Source organism: Diachasmimorpha longicaudata, chromosome 1, assembly GCF_034640455.1.
Source record: "Diachasmimorpha longicaudata isolate KC_UGA_2023 chromosome 1, iyDiaLong2, whole genome shotgun sequence".
In the NCBI taxonomy this organism is placed as follows: Eukaryota; Metazoa; Arthropoda; class Insecta; order Hymenoptera; family Braconidae; genus Diachasmimorpha; species Diachasmimorpha longicaudata.
In genome coordinates this window covers 7412588-7439534 of record NC_087225.1, presented here as the reverse complement: position 1 = coordinate 7439534, position 26947 = coordinate 7412588, and the positions used below count along the sequence as shown (strand labels likewise).

At 36.6% G+C, this 26947-nt stretch overlaps 1 protein-coding gene across 4 annotated transcripts in view; it reads left to right on the top strand.

Moving 5' to 3' along the window:
• LOC135165703 (A disintegrin and metalloproteinase with thrombospondin motifs 1-like) overlaps nt 1–26947 on the top strand; it is a 160497-nt gene that overhangs the window by 96426 nt on the left and 37124 nt on the right. For 2 of the 4 annotated variants that reach the window (XM_064127268.1, XM_064127260.1), the window contains exons 1-4: nt 1334–2221; nt 16353–16460; nt 17507–17667; nt 18116–18241. In XM_064127268.1, coding sequence (XP_063983338.1) covers nt 1987–2221; nt 16353–16460; nt 17507–17667; nt 18116–18241 — 630 coding nt within the window. In that variant the 5' untranslated portion in view covers nt 1334–1986. Of the gene's footprint in view, nt 1–871; nt 932–1333; nt 2222–7003; nt 7143–16352; nt 16461–17506; nt 17668–18115; nt 18242–26947 lie in introns of those variants that run through there. The other 2 variants (XM_064127277.1, XM_064127286.1) reach the window with 2 other exon arrangements.

Genomic DNA, 26947 nt, shown 5'->3' with positions numbered 1-26947 from the left:
TTTCCAATATCTCGTTATCATCGTGGACAATCATGTTGATTATCAAGTTTAATCGTAATCGGTTATCTCGTCGATTCCAACATCGCCATGTGATTCGATTACGATTAATATTGTCTGATAATAAAATGGTGTTTTAGAGAATGTCACGTTTTGCCTTGGAATTATTTTGTTTATAAATATATGAATGTGCCTTTCGCTGGGGGATAATAGCAACCTACGTTCGATAATATCGCGCCCAATTTTGTTGCAAAGCCTTCATTTTATTGGTGTACATACGTTCGATAATTTTATCAATAGCCGTTAAAGTAATATTTTACTATACTCCCTCAGGGTAAATCCACTATGCCAGCAGTCGATGAAATTTTATGGCATAACCGGCCACATACCTAGTCCATAATAACCCAAAGTCTTAATTAGGACTCGGCATAAAGGCATGTGACTGCTTATCTTCATAAACTACCACATTGGAGTATTCCATAATTATTATTACGATTGAAAACTCTAAAAAGAACTATGCGAATATCCATTTTGTTTTATTTAAGCTGTTTTAAACCTACACATGTATACAGCTATATGCAGTAAGTTATATTACGAATGTAATGAAACAAACAAAAAAAAAAATTTGAAAATAGTAGAAAATGGAGGTTTACAATAGGGTAGGTAGGGTAGGGTATTTTTTTATTTAATAGAGATTTAGATTTCAATATTACTTTGGTTAAGAAATTTAAATATTCAGTTGATATATAATCTGAATTTTTATAATTCTGTAACTCATTTTTTTATATAGTAACCCCCGTATTTTGACTGAAAAATCTTATTCGTCTGTCAAAGAGTTTTATCCACATATGGTAATTCTTACATTTGGTTGCAGGTACTTCCAGATGGGGCGCCTACCAGTTACACAACTAGCTTATGTGGACTTACCGACCAAGTTAGTTCCTCTTTTTTTCAAACTCTCTCCTTGATCCTGCATGATAACTTCAACACTGGAGATAATGTTTTCAGTCTCCAGTGTTGTTAATTATTTATCTTGTGATAATCACATTTGCTCTTGTATTATTTATTTTCTCTTGAAAAAAAAATCTGTTCTCGTAGTACACGGGTTATCCCCACTATTTAACTGAAGGCCCTTTCATTCCAATCTTAATGCACGTAAATTTGAATGTGATTATCCAAATGCAGGTGCTGGGGATGTTAGCTTCTGATACGACAGTACAATGAACAGTGGAACCAAAGAAATAGAGGTAGGGGGATAAAATGAAAAAGAAATAAAATAAAAGAGGGGGGATAAATGGGTTGTACGCGAGATCGGAGCCGAGGATTCGCCGCTGAACTTAGTTCAGTCGGTGCATGCGAGCGGAGTCAGCCGGTTGTGACCCTCTCGTCCTCAGTCGCACTGTCACACTTCGGTATCTCATTCTATCAGTAATTCATTACTGAAAATCTTTCGATAAATTGTTGAATCATTCATTGGATCATTCTGTCATCTCGACTCCATCCAAAAGCCCCGATTATCGATTAATCGATTGATTTCGCCGGAAGAGTGAAAAAAACGTGGATAACATGGCAACATAATTAATCACAAATTATGGCAGGACGTGACATTGTCATTGTCGATTTTTTTTCCTGATTGATCGGCTTGATTGAATGGCTAAAAAATTTCAGTGAATACAGTGTTTATTAAGGTAGTGTGCAGTGATATGTCAGAGGGACGATAGATTGTCGAACTGGCTCCCATGCTCGAACTCTTATCAAATTGTTTATCGATCTCAATTCAAAGTATCTGAGAGTTGAATGAAAAGTTTTTATGGAGATGATGACAGCGGCAGGAACTGCATTTTAGTTTTTTCATCATGATGTACGTGATAACTATAACATGACGAAATCTTGACGGACATTAGTAGTGAAGTCGACAGATTTAATCAGTTACAAGTGACAATGTCAAGGTGGTGAATTAGAAACTAAAAAAAAGGGAAATTTTCTGAAATGTCAAGACTATCGAGTCGCGTATCATCTACCGCAGCCGGTCTAGTGATCGTCTTGCTGGTTGTGTTTCTCGTTATACTGTGGACCGGTATAAAGACCACAGGAACAATGAAAAATGATGAGAATCGGGTGATAAATACATCCCGACTGCATCGTGATTTCGAGGACAATTTACAAGTTATCGATGTACAGTCTGAGGGCACATCCCCCGGGGAATTGCCGGAGGTTAATGACGGTGAGTTTTTTTTTTTGTTGATTGTTTTCGGTTATCGCGCTCGTCTTGCCAATAAATGTCACAGGATGACATCGAAACTCTGATTTTTATTTCGACATTATAACGTAACAAAGAAGTTTTCAATCTTTTTTTTTCATTTTATTATTCGGCTTTTCTGATGAACGACCGCTGAAAAATGCGTGTCAAGCAATATCATATTTCTGCCGGTGTCAGTGGATTAGGATCACGTGTTGTAAGACACCACGCATTTGTGCCTCTCGGCTTTCAGGCGAAATATTAATGTGTGAATTTTTTAAAATCTCATTTAAGTCAAGAGTATGAAAAAACACATTGATTTGAAGGAAAATGTAAAATGTTGGCGTTTATCTACTCCGTTTTTAATGACAAAATCTTATTAACATATTGAGTTGCGGGTTGGAGTGGGAATTAGATCTTATGCTATCGGGGAATTTTTCTTGGTTAACTGGTTTGCTGTGATCAGGTGTATAACGACTTGTGTAAAGTAGATCTACGATATCACAATTGTGAAGTTAGAGGGGATAGGATATTGGTGTGTTAGGTAGATGTGCAGGGGTTTCTTGATGGAAGAGTCGTGGATACCGGGTGGGTGCTTCAACGAATGGTTGATTTATTGAGGGAAGATAAGAGAACAAGACTGGGGGGACTCCTTTCTTCGGTGGTAATTGAGGCTATGCAAATGTGTAAAATTGGATTGGTTTTTTGAAAATTTCAACTTAGCGATTTCTTGATTTTTTTAACGGAGTTGAGAAAGAATTAATGATATGTAAAGAGCTTCGGGAGGAATAACATATAGTTGATGATAAGTTCATTTCATTATCATCAAATTTCAAGATGATATTTCAGGGGATAGTACGGAAATAAAAATTCATTATTGAAGCTGTGGAGAATTTTCTTCTCATCGGTATACAACAAAATTTTTAAAAATTATTTAGAACGCCAAATTAATTTTTTTTTTAATAAATAACTTACAATAAATTGAAGGGATTTATGAGTGTCTTTCAACAGATCCATACCCTATTAAAATTGAAAATCAATGTTACCATAAATTGAATTCAATTTCATATCATTTCATTAAATGTTTGAATTGTTGAAAAATACGCGCGTGGTCCGTAACCTGCCAATCAAAGCAGTATTCGGTAAAAATGACGGAACAGTTGCATATTTATCCACTGGACGTTTCGTACTCTTTACCGAATATTTTTTTCACTGACAAATTACGGAACAGACCGGTAATTTTTACAAAATTGTTCTCTCCCCGCAGACTTAGGAGGAGGAAATACCATAGAATTCCTACGATCTCAACAGAATTTCAATAGTTCACCCCACTGTCTCAGGTTCCTCTCTTAAATTACATCAGATTACAGGGCTGTCCCCCTTGAATCCCCTGAAACCCCGTAAATTCTGTCTGATCACCCCCACTGCGCGATTTATCATAAATTTGCGTTCCTCAGGAATAAGACAACCGCAGCAAAAGTAAATAATCCGTAATGAATAGCACTCGCGGTTAGGGGTCAAGAATTATTATTGGAATCGCCAATTGAATATTCTATTAATAGTCTGAATGCATAAAGTGCGCACCGTGTTAAGAGGCTCGTTGATGCCATAACGTCTATTGCGTGAATACTGGGCAAAATAGTCAATAGAATATGAGACATGAGTTCTGGAGGTGAAAGTATAGTCCACAGACACTAAAATCGGATAATGCCCTGGACATTCCCAGGCATCGTGTGCCCAGTTGATATTAGTCTCGTTCAGGTCTGTTTAATACTTTAATTATTGGCCTCACGTGCATTACCAAGTTATTACCGACAGCGAGCACTTAAAAGGTTTTTTTTCTGATTTGAGGGGCTGCAGGAGGATTAATGGGAAATTAACCAGGTTTTTAATTCATGTTATTGGGGGAGTTTAACTTTTGAATGATAGGGGTAGAGAAGACGTCATTAGTTGGGCGAGTCTATGGGGTATTGAATCGTTGAAGAAATTGTGTGGATTAATTTCATGAATTTTGGTCCTCTAAACTGTCTTATCTTTTTCTACCATTTTGTTCCCTCACGATCCGCATTCGGGATTTATAGAAGTATTCTACGATTAAATTATCATATTATTTATGCCCTTTGCATACTATTAATAATGTAGTGCTTAAGAATTTAAGGACCAAGTCGTTGAAAAAATATTTGATATTCAAAGAGAAAGGTAAAAGAAATTTCGGGGAAAAAATGACCAGAGTTGAACTTTCAGGAAGTCCCTCAATTCACTTCCAATGAAATTAATTCTCGGATAATTTCGACCTGGCATAGTCAATCTCTCTCTTCTCCGAATAAATATCATGATCGCATGCTTCTGCCACATATTCCCAGAAAAAAAAATCCTCAGGATGGAGTGGAAGTCCGGTGCTTGAACGAGGCTGGAAAAATAAGTAACTTACGGGGGTAAAGAAACAAATCTGCCAGACGAGTTTGTGTTATGAATCGTCTCTGGTCTCGAGTGTCAATTAGATGATTCCTTACGATTACGTGGGGCAGAGAGAGAAAGAAAACTCTCTCTGGAGATGGGGCATTTTGTGAAATGATTTGCAGGCCGAAATAAATATTTATACGAGAGGGCGATTCGTGTGCAGTCTCTTTTGCATCTTGAAACTGCGAAGGGGAGTGTGGGGGTAATGGGAACGAGACAATGTTCGGGTCATTGACATTGAAAAATAAAAACTAAAGTGAATCAACGAATAAAATTATGAAAATTAATTTCGTAAATCGCTTTTTTTAACGGAAAGATTTTATATCGAGTGAAATTCACTTTATCTAAGTCTATCTCCTCTCCTCGCCAATCGGAAGAGAGAAACTTATTTTATATTTAAGAAAATTTTCATAATTGAGGACAGATTCATAAACATTTTAACAATATAAATTCTCTAATTCATGAAAATTCAATTTTCCTCTTCAACGGTAATTTTTTTGTAAATTGTGATACAAATTTCCCTATTCAGAATGTTATCAATAATTATTTGCAACTTTCTGGTACGTCAATATTTTCCATTACTCATTTGTTAGAAAGAAATGTGATTGGAAAGGCAATCATTGTTCAAGCTTTTTTTTCACAATATTTAAATGACTTCCGGAAAAAATTTAACGATTGTAAATGTGAAAATTTAAGTGCAGATTTAGCAATAAAATTTCAATAAACCGGCGGCAACACAATTGAATATAAAAGAAATAGTGGAGTCGACACGTCGCAGACGTGTCTCCGGGCAGACGTCCAATTGGACGAGGCCAGGGACACTACCACTGACGATCGAATCTCCCAGCATTAACTCCTGCATTTCCACGAAGTCAAACGGAATAATTATTGCAATTGTGGGGATTGAACGAACCGCATGAATTCAAAACCGAGTAGGGTGAGTGGAATTCCGAGATTGATTAAATGATTTGTGGAGCTTACTGATTTACATCTCGAAGATACTCCATTATTCAACATTCTACTCACCGTTGATATGAAAAATGAAATTTCAGGGGCAATTTGATTTGGGAACATCAAGATTGTACAACAGCAAGTGTTAATTAAGATAGAATTTTAGCCCGAAAAAATGTTCCTCAACTCTGATTAATTCAGAGACAATCGAGCGCAGAGAGAATTTTTTTTTAATTACGCGCCTCTTCCGTAATTGCCAATCAAAACTGTATTCAGTAAAAATTACGGAATAGTTACGCATTTCTTCACTGAGGGTTCCATACTGTTTCAGGAACATTTTGGATTTTTCCGGAAAGTTCACTGAAAAAGTGCGTAACTGTTCCTTCATTTTTCCCGAATATTGTTTTGACCGGCAGATTACGGAACAAACACGCAATTTTTAAACAATTTTTTTCTCCGTAGGTTAATATTGGATTTAAAAATGCTGTGACAATATTTCATGTACCAAGTTTTGATGAAAATTTTGTAACGTCAGGAGGTGAGACGTCCTTGCACTTGGTTTAGCTACGCGTCTCCTCTGACGACACTTTTTCTCCTTAATAACCGTATCTTAATCCCATATCCTGTTCCGAGATATCATGTTATATTGAAAGAGTAAGCAGTTTTTTCTACTGAGAAACTAGTTCATATTCATAAACTCACAAAACATGAAGTAATCATTAAAAATAAAATTCCGAAACATTAAGTCTACTCCCTCTTCAATTTTAATTTAAATTAGTATAAACTCAAAATATGAGACCCAAACATTTCTTCCATATCATTTAGTCTTTTACTCTTTTACAAATTTCTCTAAATTTTTTACTCAATCGACAAAAAATACGAATTAATTCGATAAAAATGTCATTCGGGTATTTCTTTCCCTCAATAATAATAATTAATCCAATTGCTCTGGGTCATCGACCGTTTAACAGTCCCCTGATCCCAAAAAATCGATTTCAATCCCCAATAACTCCGACCGAACTGTTAAGACATTCGAGATATCTCCGGGGGTCATCGGACGAGACCATTAGAAACGGAGAAAATTAAAAGCGCAAAAAGAAATAAGCGAACTCTACCCACATCATCTCTCCTTGCACTAATACTTCTGAAGGATTGTTATGGCTACAATTGACCTCTTCAGTAATTACTTTACTACATTATACGTACGAGAAGATGACACAAACGTATCACCTAATCGCGCGATTTCGGAAAATGCTTATGCAAGTGCGACTATCCTCCCCACCTCCCACCATGACCTCGTCTGACGTCAACGTCACCGAGGTTTTGAGTTTTATGACGGGTGACCGGTGATAGGCGCTCGGAGAAAAATCCAGTGATAATAAAAAAAGTGTTTGAGATTTTTGCATGGAGTGGAATTAAATATAAGAGAATATTTGAAATTCTGTAGCAGTTATTATTGCAGAGTGAATTTATTGATCGATTATTGTCGTCCGGGGTGAGAGAGCTTCAATGATTATTGGCATTTTGATTTATTAGTCGACCTTCAACACAAAAATACGCGCGGGAATGATCTTTTCAATCTTTAATTTTCGTTGGGTCGAAGAGTTCATAAGATCTCAGACTATGAGTTACGCGATGAACCAAGAAATTTTCAACTCAAGTCAAGTTGAAAAAAGTCACCTGTTTTGCCCCAGTTATGCTTGTTGTTTATCGGAAGTTAAACACTATTAAATAGGAATTGGACTATTGTGAAAAAATTAGTAGTAATTTTCAAAGAGTCGTCACTAAATTTGTTGTATAGGAAAAAAGATGTGAATTCCTGAAAAAATAGAGCAAAATAAATTTGCTAAATTGGTTCTATGGGCTATTGTGGTCTGGTCTATTTTTCCTGCCTACCATTGAGTTGAAATTCGTAATCGCTCCGGTTTTTTTCTTGAAAGTTGAGATTTTTAGTAACCAGACTGCAAAATTCAGAGGGAACTGTCAGTTTATAATTCCCACAAAAATTTCCAAATTATTGTGTTTTGCAAAACGAAAGGTTCTTCGTAAATTGTAATTTATTTTCCTTCACCTGTTATTCTTGTTCGTGTTCCCAAACCGCAAAAGAGGAGTCATAAATCGATGACTCACGTCTCCAGAAGCTCCACGAAAAATCATTATTTGTTTATTATTACCCAAAAAGCCAGTGCATGCCACCAATCACTCGGTGCATTATTGAAATTAAATAACCTTGCCAGCTGGGTTTACACTTGCCAGCACGTTTCTAGCTCATTACTACTGGTGTTATTGTGCCCCCCGGGAAAACTCCAAATGACCATTTTTCGCAGAGTCATAAATTATCATTGGTTGAAAGACTGTCGAAAAAAAAATTTCCATTCTCACGGTGTTAAAATGTACCACGTATGCATTCGAGAATCCGAGAATGGTTTTCGAATATAAAGACTCGTGGGTGTCATTGTCCAGTGGAAAGAGGATACTTCCTACGTACGGATTATTTTTGGATTGAACCATACAATTCATCCAGGAATATAAGCGATCGTAACCGAATCATCATCTTTCCTTTTTATTGATACGTATTTTTGACTTGTTCTGTTGATAGGGAATTTCGCAAAAATATTACAACTTATGTAAAGCCAACGGTTTGGGGACATTTGGGGAAAAACATCGAAAAAGTTCTAGTGAAATTCGTTATTTTTCCAACATAAATCAGTTTAAAAATTAAAAAATTCCTCTCATGGTAATTTATAACGTAATTTTTACTTGGAATTTTTTTTTACCTTTAGTGTAATTTATGCGGAAGGAAGTCTTTGGATAATTCAACTACTTCACTAAATTCTAATATCCAAGGAAGTGATACTGGAAAATCTCGAAATTCTTCCTTATGATTTCATTCAAAAGCTGTTGAATTAACGTCTGAATTATCCCCAAACATCTTGAGGTTTTCCTCTTATGCGCGTAATAATCCAGTAATTTTCCCTGTTAATTTTTCTGGAAAATCGTGACCAGTCAGGAAAAATAGTCGCATTCTCAAAATGATGTCTGCCGCAACTGATATTTGGCTTCGTTATATCAATTAACTCTTTAGGCGCCTTACATCTCATTCAATATGTATGTTTATTCTCACGATCTTGATTGACAGCGTCCAGCCAATGTGTACATTTCCTTCAATGGATGCAATACGCTGAATCAACGGTCTCTGATTGACAAGGGAAGGATAAACTCAGTAGCAAAAAAGTGTAGTTTATACACGTGGAAACTGCGTCATTCGTGTGTTGAATTATCCTACTACGATACGCCTGTCTCGACCGACAGTCAATCGCACTTCTCTGAAAACTTTTTACATCGAAAAATTTTCTAATTATACAGGAAAAAAATACTAGTGAGATTTCAAGTCGTTGGAAACCACTCCCGCGAGGAAAAGTTATATTTCCCGTTCATTGCGGAAATTTTCAATCATCAAACAGTATTCTTGAAGGAATCTGTATTTTTTTATCCCCAAGATATGTCTTGTTACTTTGAAATTGAGGAAGAAAATTGACTTTTCCCCACAAATTAGATGCCGTCATTTTTTTCATAGAAATTCTTCTTCACAGCGAGTTATATCTTTCGGATAAATATATTTAATACCAAAAAATTATACGTCTTCAGTTTTATCAACTGAATACTATCGAGAAATTTATATGTTTGCTTATCAAACATTTCCCAAGCTGTCTCGAACGAGTGGTAATTTCTCGAGGAAACCACAGTTTGACTGCATACTAGAAATAATTTCAATCTACTGATTCTGAACAAAATCAATCAATCAATATAGTATCAATATGGTATTATTGATATAAAATTTTTCGGGATTTTTTTAGCATTTCTGACGGAAATACGGAGAAAATTCAACTTTCATTGGTCATTTCGCATCTTTCCTTCTCCGCTTGAGTAAAAAATTTTTGTTTTCAAAAATTTCTCGCCCCATACCCCTGTTGAAAGTATTAAAAGCATTTCACCAGTATCATTTGAATTCAAGTTCATCATCCTCACTGTTTACCCGAAAACCACAGTGCTATCAAAACCACATGTAGCCACACATCTCGTGGCACATAACAAGATCCCGTATATCGATAAGATAACCGGGTTTACTGAGACCCAGCAAAATCTGCGAGAGTTCGTTAACATCCGCGAGTAGAAAAACTTGAAATTAAAAAAATGGAAGAGAAACAATTAACGAGGATATCTCCAAGGTGTGGTCTGGCAATTGAAATGAGGCATTTAGCATATATGCTAATGACTTGTCATTCATCTGTCGTCGCAGTCGACTTCATCTATCGATACGTCGAGGCAAATTTACCAGAGGGGGAAAAATAATTCGATTCTATCGTTGAATTATGGGTTTTTCTGTTCCATTGTCTTGTCTTTGGATATACCACCTAGGCACATACGTTAAGGCCCATTCAGTCGCTCCCCGTGACGGAAACATACTCGTGAACCCTCACGATAACACAACCTGGTTTTTATAATGCGACAATAACTGATGGTAACGCCACTTGATAATGCAGTCCTTTCCCTATCTATAAGACGAGTCGAGCTGAGGAATGTGGAACGTTGGACGCGACCAGTGACCTGGAAATATCGAGAATGTTTTTCTTTTTAATGCACACGCGACAAATATTTGTGACCCCGTTTGTTAGTTGTCCGGCGGTCATCGATCACTAGGGGAACGAGAAATTTGATCTGAAACAATAGGATTTTTGCGCAATCACTTATTTTGTAGAGTTTCGTTTTGACTAAGAATTTTGGAATTTTTCTGGACACGAAAAAGAGTTTGGTAATCGCGTAGTGTTGTGGCTGTTCGCGGATAAATTATTTAGTAGTTCGAGAAAAAATACCTGTCGGTATTACCGAAATTACGTACAGTCTAGTGCAAGGAGGGGAAAAATGAGGCAAATTTTTTTATCATTTTAGAAATTCTCTTTAAAAATTGAACTTCGGATTTCTTTTACGGAGGAAAAAATTCTTTAAAACTGACGTGCCTGTTCTGTAATCTACCAGTAAAACAATATTCGGTAAAAATTACGGAACAGTTACGGATTTTTTCAGGGAACATTCAGGAAAAAGGCCAAAACGTTTCAGAAAATTCTGTTCTGTAATTTTTACCGAATTTTGCTTTGACTGGTAGATTACGGAACCGACACATAATTTTTAAATAATTTTTCTCTCCGAGTTCAAATTATTTCACCTGTCTCCATTTAGAAATAATTAATTGTATGGAAAATTTTCGTCATTGACATAAGAAAAGAATTGCAAACCATTTCCAATCCAAATCTGCCTTTCTCGACTCCCACAAACTAAAAATAAAAACCCCAGGAAATTCGAGATTAGTTCCATCCCACCAGTCAATTTAATTGTATTATCAATGAGTAGAAACTATCGTTAGCATCGAATGCACGGAAATGACTGTGACAAAAGGCAATTGAGGCTGCAAATCAATTCGATATCTGCAACATCCTCCACAGTACACGTCCCCCACTAAAAATGTTAATCTCTTCATTTTTAGCAGTCGATCGGCCGTTGAAAAAAATTCACCAGAAAATTAATGTTAATATTTTTGTTCGCTCCATTTGTCCGAAGCAAGCCTTTTTCAATTGTCTCTGGCCACAGAGCCGTAACTTCCGTCATTGAATTTGTGGTGGTGGCACTTTATTCCAGCGGATAGTCAGTGATTTATGAACGACTGAAAGAATTTCCACTCATCTCTGTCGTTATGGTCGGTACCAGTACCTCTACCAACGACAGATCGAGTACTGGACACGCCCCCCAACAAGATTTCAATTAAATCGGACAATCTCCCTGGGCAAATGTATTTATGCAGATTGTTGAATTACATTCCATCAGTTAGACTGATGTATGCAATTAAATTGAACACTTTAGGGGGAAATTTTCAATGTTTAAAATAAAAAAAACGACACTGTAAACTGATCAATTCGATTCAATCTCCGCGCGAATGGTAACATGGAATCGATTATTGACCCCGACTGTTTCGATTTTTATTGAGCCGCCAGTGTAGTATCAATTGCTCCGTCTTGATACGTGATATTTATAGACTTAGTCGCTGTTGCTTCCGGGATTTATCCCACGGGGAGAATGTTATTTACTCGGAATTAGGGGCTGAAAGAATTGGTACTAACAGGCGCCACTTTGACGGTACCTCGTGTATTTGTGAATTGCGCGTATTCAGCGTGAGTTAGTGTTTGTGGTGACGCGTCACGTTGGAGAACTATTGTGATATTTGCCTCAGTACTTTAAACGTTTTTGGGTACCTTAAATTCTGAGTAATTTTGATTAATAAATCAGAGAAATCGCATTCAAGAATTTAATTAAGAATGATCAATTTTGGTTCAGTGATTATTTTGAAGATATCTCGGTATTTTGGATTTTTTTTTTACTGTGAAATGTTCTTCTGTCACTATCAGCGATCATCGGAGCTGTTATCTGAACCCCATTTGACGCGGGTTGGTGATATTTTACTATGATTTTGTTGTTTAATCTTTAAAATCAAAATTCGAGCGTCGATAGTAAACGGTTTGAAAATATTTTAAAAAGTGCATTTCTGTTATTTACGATGCAGTGCTCAAACATAATTTTTCAATCTTTTTATGCTAATTCATCATTATTATAAAATTCACATGATGAAATTGAGAAATGACCGACTTTTTGTTGTTATTTTCACACTCGACCTTCGATAACGCTGAATATTCATGATTTTGTCAAAATTGTGCTCATGCAGTATAAATTATTAATGTGATTATTAAGGTGATTAAAAATTGTTGGATGTGTATTGCAGTCTATGTTAAACAGTTGAAACGACTTGGGTACCGTTAATTGTGAGGTCCTTGGGCTCTAAAAATGAAAACCAAGACAAAATGCAGTTTTATCAAGAATAAAAATATTTTCATTGCAAATTGTAGTGCGGTTCCTGAATTATCAACTATTAATGAAGGTCTATGCAAAGGCCGCATCTTCCCGACCTAAAGTAGCGTCTTTCTATTTCACCATCGAATTGTTAAGTCCTTGGAAGAGCGATGGCTCGTATAAATGGTTACCGAAATAATGAATATTCAATCACCCCATTACTCATTAAAAAGAAACGTAAAATGGGCAATAATGTACCATGATGACCATCATTACGTAAAAAAATCTATACTCCCGGGGGGAGAAACTAGAAAACCATCAAATTGACATTTAATTGTACACTTTATTTTTGATTACCACCATCAACTGTGGACGAACGATTACGAAAATTAAATCCTAGTGCGGAAGATGATGATAAAAGAGAATTGAAGATGAGCCATGGGTTCACCGGCGCGTGAGGAGCGCCCAGTTGACATCAAGGTCAGTGAGATGTTACGGCGAACGATAGTACCTTCGACTAGCAACTTCGAAACATCCGTGGAGCGATATTCAATCGACCATCTGGTATCTATTACGCAAGAGTGGGAATTGGATAAAAAAATTGGCGTGAGAATTTTCCGCACTTTTTTGTCTGCAATTGACGCACTTGTTGCAGAAAAAATTGGCAATGCCCCGGGATGTACGTCTTCTCTTGAGACATTACCGGTTTTTCGAGGTTTTCAATTGAATATTGAACATTGGTAATTGAACGTCAGAACTTTCGATTTGAAACTTGAAGGAATTTCTTAAAATGGTACGCAAAACTCTGGAATATGACTAAAGCTATTGTTTATTGCCTGGAAATCAGCTAAAGTGCATTGAGGACCACCTGAATCAGACAAATAATTTTAAAAAATGTTTGAAAATCTCGTACGCGAGGGCTGACATCTCTAAAGACCTCCAGATATATTTTTTATTACGAATTCATAGCGCAGGGTGTCCTCCGGATTTTGCAATTTTTGTGGACTTTCGAGCATGAAATATTGACCAAGAAGTGAAACGGATTCAAATCAATTATTAAAAATCCCGGGTGAAACGTTCTTAACTCCGTGACACCTGAGATCTCTGAGAACAGGAACGAAACTCTCGGCCCATGGAGAAACTGAAGTAAAAGAATGAGCTGAGGGTCGATTGAAATGCGTCATGTTGGTATTTCTACCTGACTTGGATGGAAATTTCGAATTCCCTTCCCGGTAATGGCTCGCAGAAGCTCGATAAATTCCCGGCGAGACTGGTCGCAGTGTCGGTTTCACGTTTTGCCTATTTTCTGGGCCATTAATCTCTATTATGCCTTGAACATTGCCGAACGGTGTCTAATGATGATGAGTATTCACGTCAGTTTGCTCGGGAATCTGAAGGGATAATCAGGGGTCTCGTGATTCCATATGACCTAAAAAAATCAATTATCGTGTGGGCCGAGTGAAGAGGAATTTTGTGCATCTGATTTCTCAAGTTCCATTTGCTTTTTCAAAACATTATTTATCGATATTATAATTAAGATTTTCAGAGATCAAAAAACGGTATATCTATGTCTTTATCATTTTTTCACGCACTATAAAACTGATATTTACCCTTCCAAACAATTATTATTATTACTATATATTTCCTTGATGTTACAAAAGTTTTCTTCTTTGTTTCACATCCTCCCCAGCCTCACTTCCAAACAAATTTATAATCAAATTGAAAATTTTTATGACTGAAATATCCTATAAGTCAGTTGGAACCGTCACCCGGTCACAATTCCCCAGAACCGGTAATTTTGTCCGAATTTTTTAAAGGGTGAAACCCGTATTCCAAAGATAGTCTCAACCGGAAGGTGTTTATTCCCGGTATCGCTTCACCGATCATAAAATACCAAGACAACATCCATAGAATACTTTCAGATATCGCGACAGAATCCAAATGCGTGCATCCAACTGACAACTTCTCTTCCTCATCGCATGATACTGAATGGCCACTTGAATATAGTCTGTATGTCAGCAGCATTATACGAGTTGTTCCAAGGACCCGAGACTTACGAATTAGCATTGAATAGTTTATACTTTTGCGCGTAGATAAATCATCAAAAGTCCGCAGTATCACATACATATGTGTTTTGAAGATTGTTCTATCCATTTCGAATGGGAGCAACAAAAACGATGATTAATTTGCAGTCGTTAGCGATGAAAACAGAAAGTCATGGATCGGGAATTCGAGGAGACGGCCTTACACGCACTTTTTTTAGACCGATATCACGCCGAGTCGAGAGTCTTAGGTCAGGGTTACACGTTTGGTAAGAAGATATAACTACATTAGCGTTGGGAGGATTGAAAATATTTTTATAGGAGAATCATTTCACGAGAAATTTCTCCACAATTGTTGTCAGTTCCCAGAATTATTTGGAGTATTTTCAATAAAAATAATGTCTGGCACAGACGGTTCCTCCCTTATGCAACAAATGTTCATCACCATAAAAACAATTAATGAAATTTACTCATTCCTATTTATTTAAATGCCTCGACTTCGACATCACGCAACTGCTTGAGAGCCAAACAATTTGAATCGAATAAGTAATCTCGCTGTGGAAATGCCACTTAACTCTTCAACAAATAAAATAAAACATTCATTTGCGAAATTCTGAGTGGGTCACAGAGCACGAACAATGAGACATACGCAGCGGAGAGTGAAAATCTTAATTGTGGATAAACGTGAATCATTAGAATATATATCTGACAGTTCAGAGAGGAATAAAAATCATAATGCAGGAGTTAGTTAAGCGCGGAGAACAATGGAGAGACGGGAACACGTGGAAAGTGACATGCAATATTATTTAGCTACATATGAGTAACCTTTTAGTGTTGCAAATAGCGTATTGGAGGTGACAACTTCTCGACAAAAGAATAAATACAACATTAGCGCCATTAATTATTAAAAAAAAAGCAGAGACTACGAAAGCCTGTCTGGAATTTTTGGTAAAATGTAAAATTTCATAATTTTTTTCTCGGTTTTTAGGACATTAACATACCCGTTCGATCTTAGAATTTTCTCCTGGCTTTCATTTCTCATGAAAACCATTGTATACGGTTGTGGTTGTACTGGGTAAATAATTCAACTTGTGCAAAATTTATTGACTAATAGGATTCCATTAATTATTTTTAAAGGGGAAAATAAATTTTCACGTTATCTTCCATGAACTTCCAAAAAGAATTGGAATATTTTTTGATGCCTTATGGATCTTTGGGAGGCGCCTGAGAATTCCTTTGACTTCATTAATTTAATCAGTCATTAATGACTTATTGATTCTTGATCAATGAATGATTAACAACTTGTTTTGCTGAATAATTGAATTCACCGCTGGAAAATGAGTTTATCACTCGAGGGCCGTCCTTGTGTGATAACACCGGCTGATGGAGTTATTATTCCACCGATTCAAACGTGCGAGGAGGATTAGCATGGAAAAAAAATCTGAATTGATTCGCAGCAATTACGTGTAATCTCGGGCACTCCAGATAACGGATGAACTAGTTCAATAAGCTAGGGGCAATTGGTAAGGCTTTGGGGCATTGTAATGACTCAATGTGGCATATAATACAGATATTATCAGTTTTGACGTTTATCGATATTTTGGAAGATTACATGTTTCAAGAAAAACAAAGGTTCCGGCCGGAAAAAATATTTTTGAGGTGTTTGAGAATAGAAGAAGAAGAACTGAGATAAAAATTTCAAATAGAATATGAAAACTCTATCCACGTACACAAAGTCGATTATGGACTTATTTTTTATTTTACAGTTTCCTCTGATGGCGTGAAAAATGAGGTAGAGGAAGTGAACAGAAGACCAGGAGGTTTTGAATATGTACGGCCTATGAAGATCAGCCAGAATCAGTATGAGGATCCTCGTGAGTAGAATTTTAAAATCCTTGAGTTTTAATTTTTGGAAAAGAATGGATTGGAAATAAAGAAATTATTTGTATCCATTCACTTGTTGAATTGCCAGTGAAATAAGTATAAATTATGAAAGTAATTTAGAGATTATTGAAATCAATAGAAAAGGATTAAGCTGTTGTATTATTTGATTTGAGTTTGTTCATGATGATAAATCACTTGAGATCTTCTTGTAAAAGAATTTAGTTTATATAAGAACTTTGTTCATTCTCAAACGAAATTGATGCAATTTAGAAAATGCTTTAATATCATAGAATTTTCCTTATTATGAAGTGGTCTGATCACAGAGATTGCTGGATCACTTAAATCTCAATTTACTTTTGATTTACGCAAAATGAATCACAAATGAAATAATTCTTCATTTACATAATCAAATCAAATCTTTTGGATTTAAATCAGTATGAAATTATTTGTTTAAATAAATCGACAAATTCCTAACGCCGATAAATTTCTCATTTTCCATGAGAACTTCGTTTATTTTCCAGTCAAATTCATCTAACAAAACATCAACTCACACGCAACTCAGCGTAATTGCTTCAATTTCATAGAGTATTTTCCTGGTTTTTAATTTTTCTGATCACAGTGATTATTTAATTGATGTATAATTATCCAATCAATCCCCCTTAACACTGAGTTACTACTTCCAGGAAGCATTCATGATTTCTCAAGCATTGTAATACTAAATCAATTGTTCACTAACCATTAATCATCCGATATTCGTAACTATAATCCAACTTGCTATTCAAGTCTAGGAGAGCACTGTTGTTCATACTTAAGCCCCTGGAATGACAGGATTGAATTCCAGATTTGCATCACCTAAAAGCCTCTCTTGTACTCTCGATATAGATGACAAGATTACTCAATGATCTTTCTCATAATGTCCCCAGCAATGATTAATCATCGGTAGTCAAATGAAGTAACCGGTTCTCTTTGCGCTATTCTGTTGTTTGAATATTCTAAAGTCCAGTTGATGATTGGTGGATAAATTTTTTTTTACCAGCTGTGGGTGATAATATTGCCAGGCGACATCACACCGGTCATTTCAGGCATTCATCCGCAGCGATTTGGGATCCTCATCCGCAGTATGAGTTCACCGCTTTTGGAAAGTTATTTCGATTGCGGCTGACGTATGATAATAGCTTCATCTCTCAAGCAATAAAGGTGAGCGTTTCAATGAAATATTCTTGACAATATCTGAAATAGGATCTGCGAATTCGATAAAAATTAATGTCTTGAAATTTCATTATCTACTGATGTGTAATTTCTGAAAACATCAGGTTAAATTCACTTGTCATTGGACATAGTATAAAATTTCCAGATATTTTCTCACGTCTGGTAATGTTCATGGCATAATTGAACTGAAATTCACAGTTTTCATTGATATTTTCATTCAATTTTAATTTTTTCTGTGCAATTCGATTTATGAATAAATGAAGGATAAATGCATGTCCCTTTGATTATAAATATTAAGGTAGCATTGCTGTCAATTTAATCAACAACATTTAATTCAAATGATCTGGAATTATTTTCAGTCGAGTAGGCTTTGACATCTGTATGTCAAAAAGTAGAAATATAATTTTTGATTCATTTATTGTCTTTTTATGTAAAGGTAACACATATGACTCAAAACAAAACCAAGTGGGAGTTCCCAGGTCATCAACTGGGATGTTTCTACACTGGAGTTGTCGACGGCGATCCCAAATCCGTTGTTTCTGTCAATCTCTGTCATGGAATGGTGAGTCAAAATAACAATGAATGCTATTATTAAATTTTTATTCATCGTCAGAGTCCTTCAGACCCTCATTTAATGAATAGAAAAACTTCCGAAAAGTCAGTTGGCAATTTCAGTTCCAATTTACTGGTAAATACAAGTAAAATCTGAAGGACTTGAATGTTTCGTCCGGAAGGAGAACACACTCTCTTGATTGTGAATTTTACTTTCATTGAGACTCACGTGACTGAATGATTCTTGAAATAATCAATGCAAAATTGTGCTGCAGTCCCAGTGGCCTTCTTCACGTGGTTTTTTGTCTTTCTTTCATTACTTATGCCGGGTGTGTCCAGCTGAGAAATATCCGATAACACACGCACACGTCGATTGGCTCTTTGTGTCAGAGACAGCTCATAATTATTGTAACACGAGACAAACTGAGAAATACTTCCATAAAATTAAGACTAAAACTAGTGGAATATAATGAAAAAACAATTTGCAAAGTCTCAGTAAATTTTTCAATCCATAAATTTCTCACTCAATTCAGGAAATAACTCACGTTTAAGTTCATGGGACTATTTTTTGTTGCAATGGATTACTTTTAACAATTTATTTCGCGAATCAATAGAAGAATTTCCCTCTGAAATTAGGAAATGGAAATTAGCGGTATTAATTTGGTTTATTTTTCTTTTTTGAAAGGACTTTTGACATTCCGAAAATACATGGAGTATCTAGAGTTGGTTAAGACATTTGCTAGTTAAGAAATAGATTATAATTTTGTCCGAGATGTTGTACGAGATTTAGCTAATGCCGTCATCATTCAAATTTACGCCTGTCACATTCGTATTCCGAGCTTCTACTCGAGGAAATTCTCCCCCTGATGACGAAATCCAACGGTCAGTAAATGGAATTCAATTGACACAACTTCCGTAGCAGGTACAGTGTTGCATAGGAAGAGCTGAATTTTCGAAAGACATAATTCCGTGAAGCTCTAAAAGCTTAATATAGGAATGACGATGACGAAAATTGAGACTTGAGATTCGTTTGAGCAGTTGAAAGAAATAGGATAATCCAGGCATCACCGGAGCCTCCAGACTGGGAGTGCATGTTTGTCGTGCACTTGGCAGGTGCCCAGGGTAAATAAATATGCAGTAAATGCGGCTTAATAGATGATATTTCGCAGAACAGGTCGCAAATGGTTGTGATTTCGAAGATCTTTAATTTCTGGAAGTGCAATGTGTCTCTTTGAAGCCCATGTCATTATTTAGCATTATTGTTGACACATATTGGAGTACATGGGAGACGAATTGTGACAAAGTTACTCAGAAATATTTAAAAGTCGTTATTTTTCCGCAGTTTTGGAAGAAGAGTTATTAAATATTCGTTCGAAAATGCGGTTTTTCAGTTTTTCACGACTCAAATCTCTTCTCATCTTTTGTCTTCGTCTCCATTGTGCAATAGTTTGTAGTGTATTCGATGAATATGATGATTTAGAGGTGCATTAAATTTATAAAGAACGAACTTTTTATCGGAAAATTTCACAAAATTCGAAAAATTAGAATATTTCTTTCCTCGTTTTTCTAAACAGAATATCACAAAGTTTTCATCTTTCTGTTTATTAAATTCAGATTTTAATTAAATCCTTTGCTATTGAATTCATTAAATGGTAAAAAATAGAATTCCGTTTTTTTCCCACTTTTTCATAATAAAAAAAAACTTTTTATAGTTATTCTCATTGATTTTTTCATTATTTACCATTCACTGGGTGAATATGACGAATACGAAGCCATTAAATTCATGAAAGAGTTGGCTATCCATCTGTAAATCCAACTTTGCTGAATTTAACGTCTCAACAGATGTGAATTAATGGCAAAAGCCCGGAGGAAGAACACGCAAAATCCTTAGCCAACTATTTTCGATCTGGAGGTCAACTGGCGTTGATTCTAGAATACGTAGACCCAATGGGGAGTCTTGCAAAAGCGATCGGATAAATTATCAGATAAATGCAGGGAGCCGTAGTTGGAATCGCATGAAGGGGTGGAATTTTCACGGCCACCGGATCCCGATGACTGGGCCTTTAGTACGTTTATTCTCCGGTAATGTCGTATACTATGAAATGTCAAACAAATGGGTGGTCATATATTTTTTGGGATAGTTGTATTGCGCTGGGAACGATGGTATAGTCTCACCCGGATGTGAAAAAAAGAAATGGGAACGAGTGGATGTGAGAAATGCGAGGCTTTTTGGCGGAGTGAAATGGCAAATGAAAAGAGATACAGGCCAGCCGACCAGTCTACGCGTGGCCATCTCGAAATAGTTGCGGTTCAAGGTCGCTCATACAGAGAATCCAACGGTCCTGCCAATGTGGATGGATGACGTTTTTTTTCTTCCTAATCGAAGCATTGTCTTGATGCAATTAGAAATTTGGAATTGGTGGGATCAGGATCATTTAGGTCATTGCAGTGGTGAGGTTGGAGTGGTATTTGTAGATCATGTCAGGATGTCGGTGCGTGTGGATGCACTGGTCTAGTTGATGATCACTGAAAAAATCATTGTTCAGGTCCAACTGTCAATTACAATATTCTTATCATCTGTCGGTGAACAAAAATATTTTTAAACCGATATTTAGAGAAAGGTAACAAATTGTGACCTTGGGACAAGTTGACTGCCAACGCTGGAGCAATAATCAATTCAGTGAATCATTGAATTCAATGTCAAATGCGTACGACGAGAAACCTAGAATGATTATAGTGTGAGTGAGGGAATAGATGCGTAAATAAGTGGATAGGAAAAAAATTGAAGTAAAAACTTGCACTTTTGTCTCGTATTTTGGTGGAAATTTTACATAAACCGGTAATAAAACTTTTCCAGAAAGTTAAAGAATTCCTCGCTGATCAGCACTCGAAGTTCTAACTTCTTTGTAGATTTAAGTATGTGGTGTTGAGAATATTTTATGGAATATTTAGCTATTTCCCGGCTCTGATGGGATTCTTGAGGGAAAATACGACACCATTAGGGGCTTTTTAGATGAGACATTATTGACTAGAAATTCTCGATTTGTCTTCCGACATCTTCTGCTTCTAAAAGCCAGTTATTGAGGTCCCGTGCAGACATTCGACTGTTAAGACACGTAACCTGAGCAGCATATTACAAAGTCTTCAGATATATCGCATGTCCGTGAGCTGATTTAATTATCAATTGAATAACGACGCTTAAAAAGTATCTACGGAATTCTCGAAGGTGTTTGAAATTCCACGATTGACGAGCGTCTTTGAAGTCAGTTTCAATGAGATATATAGTCGGTTCAGAGCGTCTCTGACTTCTGAATATTTTCCTGTTCTCACTCTTCTTCCACCTGACTCAGGTTGGATTTTCCAACTGAAATAGTATGAGCATAACTGATATTTTCCGGATCCAAATCTGAAATAAATTAGGAACAGGAGGAAGTGTCAACAGAAACGACTGGCTCAGCTCACACTCAATCTCAAGTCTAGTCTAATTAATAGTCATAAATTAGACTTGTCAAAACAACTTCAGAAAAAGATAAAAAGCATAATAAAAATGGTTGACAAATTAACTCTCAAAGCTTCACGAAAAAACAAATCTGAAGGAGAAAAAAAATCTACGTTGGAAATGAAAATTATCGTCAATGTCACGATTTGTTACAAATGAATCATGCCCTAAAATAGCGTTGGCCGAAGGCGTGAGAAATTTTTTCGAAAGTAAAGTGTTGCCACTGATCAGTATATCCTAGTCAAAGAGGCTATTGCTTAAAAAGGAGCATAAAAAATCATTTGATGGATTAGTTTTTTGCACCCAGCAAAGTGAACATTCATAGATAACTCTAAATCATGCATGATCGATTATGAATTTTATTTTTGGAAATTAAATTTTTTTCCCCCGCTCAACGACACAACTGGAGTCTATTGAGATAAGTTTAAAAAGAAGACATCCAACTCCATATCTATATTCATTTTTCCACTCCGTCAATTTGAATCCCCCCATGAATCACAACCAGAGTATACATCGGTGGACATCCATGGGATTGATTCCGAGTATTGGAGAGAATCCCAGCCGAGTCTTACGCTCGATCAGCGGCAGTCAGTGAGGCGCCTCTCTGTTCTTCACCAGAGTAACAGGCACGAGTAAACATCCCACTGGCATAAGTCTTCTTAACTCTCCTGATGGGCTTTAATGGGATGGAAAAGAGGATGAGGGAGGGATCCACTCGATACTCCAAGTCACTCGGCCTGATTAGTTCTCGCTCTCTAGAAAATTGCTATTTCTCTCGGAAGTTTCCCCTTTAAATTCGAGGATTTTGATCGACGGTCACATTCAACTGTAGTAACCCATTTCTTCCCTTCCTCATGATTGACCAAAAAAGCCGCAATTATAAATTTTCCAAACATTGTTTTACGCGATTATCGACTGTAGCAATTATTATTGAATGCTGAAATTTGCAATTTAAAAAATTCCAAAACTCTGTAACGTTCAGCAGAGCTGTACCTCGATGAATAAGATACGAAAAACAATCGACCTTGAAAGATTATTTTTCGTTCCTCAGCACTTGACCAATTTACCATCAATTGATGGTATAAAAATAGGTAAAAATTGGATTTCGTATCAGATAATTGAATTGTGGGAGGCGCGCCAGAATCACTGATAGCCAATGAGCGGGGTTAAGGTCTCGGTCTTTGATCTGGCCACGTGCAACCAGCGATTAATGAAGTATTCATGAATACACGAAATGTACATTCGTAATAATCCATCGCAGAGTGCGTCAGTATTGCTGATTAAATAGTGGCATATCTGGCGCCAGATTGCATTAGTCTATCATTCATTTAGATATCTCGTCGATATAAACTCGGAGAGGGGGGGGGGTGGGGAGGGGTGAGGGTGGGAATGAGAAAAAAAATGGCTGTTGTCAGTGAAGTTCGAGGACAGAGAATCAGGCATTCATCTCTCGTGTTGACTCCACAATGCTGTGGTAGCTCGTGACATCATCGCACTCACAACAGTGGCCCGAAATGATACGATCTCTTTCGGTGCTGTCTCGAGAGCTTTAATGCCATGATTTATGGGTGCACGCGTAGGAGCTGCGCAAAGTCGCTAATTGTCGATCTACCGACGTTGTATTCTCGGTTTTTTCGTTCTTTCGAAAGTACATGATGTATTTCTTCAGTTTTTCTCTTCAATTTCCGCTTTTTCATGCACGGAGAGAAAAAAATCTTTAAAAATTACGTGACTATTTTGTAATCGGCCAGTTGAAAGAATATTGGGCTGAAATTACGGTACCGTTACGCACTTTTTCAGTGGGCTTTCAGGAAAAAGTCGAAAACGTTCCAGAAAATGGATGGAATATTGAGTGAAAAAATACGTAACTGTTTCGTAATTTTGACTGAATACTGTTTTTAACTGGTAGATTACGGAACAGGTACGTTGATTTTCAAGAGTTTTTCTCTTCGTGTGGAAGGATAATGTTGATTTAACGATGAAATACTTTAGGAGTTTTATATTTTATGGAGAGTGTACTGGTCTTTTTGGGAAAGTGATATTATATTTTATTCGATCGGAGAGGGAACGAATTGTAAAGTTATGAGTTTGACTGGAAAGTGATTATCTTCAATTCTACGGTGTACATAATTTTTTCGCGGAATATTTTGACTTGAATCGACATTTTTCATTCACGTTTTGAGGAAATTCCTTGGAATTTCAGGGGAATTAAACGTGATAAATGCCAACAGGCGTAGAAATTGCGAACCATACGGATAAACCTCTAGATTGTGATATCTTTTGAAATATTACAGGAAACGTAGCTGAACAGAAAAATGTCAAAACAAATTCCTGAAATATAATAAATTTATTTTCCCTCTGCGATTTTGGCCTCGAATTATTTCGGCTTTGTTCATCGGCGAAATATTTTAATTGATGCCGAGTTGCACTTTTGACTTCCGCAAACGTAATCCCTTCTCATGAATAATCTGACCCATGAATCGTTGTGTCACACTCGGCAAATCTAATTGGTTCATCAGCTGAAAGATTTCTCATTATCATCGTTCATCACGTTCAGCACCAGTTGATAACCAGAATACAATGATATTCCCAACTTTGTTCCATTTCTATTATTAATCCATATTAATCACTCAGTGATCCATAGATTACCGCAAATGGTTTTGTAAAATGCCGTTAAAAATCACAGCAATAGTGCGGGCCTTTGTCGGTTTGCACCCGTTTATTTCACTTGAATTTGGGTGTATTATTCACGGTACGTGTTACACAGCCTCCTCCTCGTTATTTCCGCCTGGTTGTCGTCACGGCTCAGAGTCAGTGGTTGTGGTCATGAGTTTTTGGGCTCTCATCTCACGAGACGGCATGAAAAATCAGCGTCGCGTAATTCACGGCCCTCGTAAAGGAGTCTTAGTGAGGGGAAAGGGCCGGTAAGGGGAGTAGCTGGTGGTTTGGGACGCCGGTTGACTTGGGCACGCGCGGCGATTTTGGCTTTCACGGTTGGATGTGTGTGTGTGTGTGTGTGTGTGTGTGTGTGTGGATGTGTTTGTGACGAGGAAAAAAAAAGTGACTGCAGGGGTCGTTGATATTTAGACGGGGGACCAAACGCAAAAAGCGTCGTTAAATGCCTCAGCCTTCCATGGAGGTCCGGAGTATAACGTGCCGGTCAATGGACCCATTCGTTGCATTCCGGAGAGACTTCATGTCTCAAAATCTTGAGTCGAAGGAAGAGTTTTTCGGTTCGAAAAGAATTCTAGTATCTGAGAATTTTATCTCTTCTCTAAATCACGGCTATTTCCATGTGAGCGGATTCATGAGACTTCGTCATCATTTTGTTGGGACATTGAGAACAATTTCAGAATCATTTAAATATTGGGATAAATGATTGTTATGACATCTTGATGGCTTTTTGGATTGAAAAGTTGGTCGATTTTGGAGAAGTAGAAATTTGATTTTTAATCTGGTAGTGCGATGACGTATGGGGACATTGGGAATTTTCAGGATCTCTTCTCTTGCTCTGTAATTTTAATTCTCTCTGATCACTAGTAGGATCTGGAGGGTTGAATATTCTTTTGAATATTGATATTGAAACTCATCCGAAAGTGTATTATTGATGCTGATTTTCAGATTAGACCTGATCTTTTAAATCGTATTAACGATCGCTCAACATTTATGTGAGATTTTCATCTCCATAAGTCAAGTTCTATGAATATTCTTCTGCAAACATAAAAAATTCATCTTTGTCTGGATTTCCAGCCTCAAGACAGCGTCAAAAATCATTGTGCGGAGATCTCAACAGAAAACAATAAAAAGGAAATAATAATAATTTCTTTGAAATCGTGAACGTGTCTGAAAAAAAAAATAATTCCGCAAGTAAAAAACGTCCGAGATATACGAGACGAGATCAACTTTGTTTCACTCTTGCCTCATGTCTCGTCAACTGAAAAAAAATATTTAATACCCACTCAACCGCTTTTATTCGCAATAACAGAAAATTTTTCCATCTCCCAGGTCATGAACTTCCCTGACAGAGTTGCTCGTTGTTTCTACCACAAGTCCTCCCTCTTCTTTGTGATCCTTTGTGTGATTCATCGATGGCGAACACACGCCCTGTTCACGAGACATCTAGTGGACATCAATCCGATCTCCACTCGGAGTTATCGAAATGCAGGAATGCATCGGGCTATTCCAACATTTATGCTCCACTACAGAAAGGGGGAGTGTAAAAAAATAGAAGGGAATCACTGTGCCCTGGGACATAAAATTTTTATTGCTTCTTAAATTCTCGTGAGAGACCACAGGAAATCCTCAGATGGTTTTATACTTCAGAGTTAAGAGAAGGGTAGTGTACAGACGACAATTGTCCACGAGGTGCGATCGTTTATGGGGTCAATTAATTATGAGCAATTGTTAAAAGGATATTAGTCTGCATTGAGACTCAGTGTCACCACCGGAATTGACGGGAATCAATGATTTGCATACCAAGATGAAAAGCTATTTAACAATTTCATATAATAATGAAAAAAAAAACTTCAATATATTAAAATTAATTTAATAATCAATTGATGAATTAGAAAAGGGATCACTTCAGATGATAAATCGCTCATCATTACAGAATTTTTAAAATCCACTGTTTGTAATTGACTGGGTAATCACAAATTATGGAATTAACACGGTTCACCCATCCGTGAGAATGTATTCCACTTTGAATGATTCACTCACATTAGTTCCATTCATTTTCATCTCACATTCGGGGCTTAATTTTTGTTTCAAGGGGATCCCTTTTTTCAGGTTTAATGGCAAGTTAACTTCTGCTATTAATTATCCCTGAGCAAACATCTTGTCAGATCCTCGAGAGAAAAAAGACTGCGGGCTCTTTCAGTCCCAAGTATAATTGATTTCTCGACCCTTGAGACAGCGGGGGTTCTATAGTATCCCTATGAGTGGAGATCATTTTGTCAATTGTGGTTTTTCGTCCAGAAGTGTGTTTAATGATCTATAATATGTAGATAAGGGTATGTGAGTTATTATTAACGAGCCTAATTATCTCATAGTTCATATATAATATTATAGGCGAACATCATGTTGAATTTATGATATTTTATCTCCAGTTGAGTGATGAGAGTCAGTACATTAAATAAAATTGTTTTCAATGTTTTTATTTAATAGAGGGAATGTTAGGGAAATATTTTCAGTTCTAAAAGTGACTGCGATGTCCTTCAA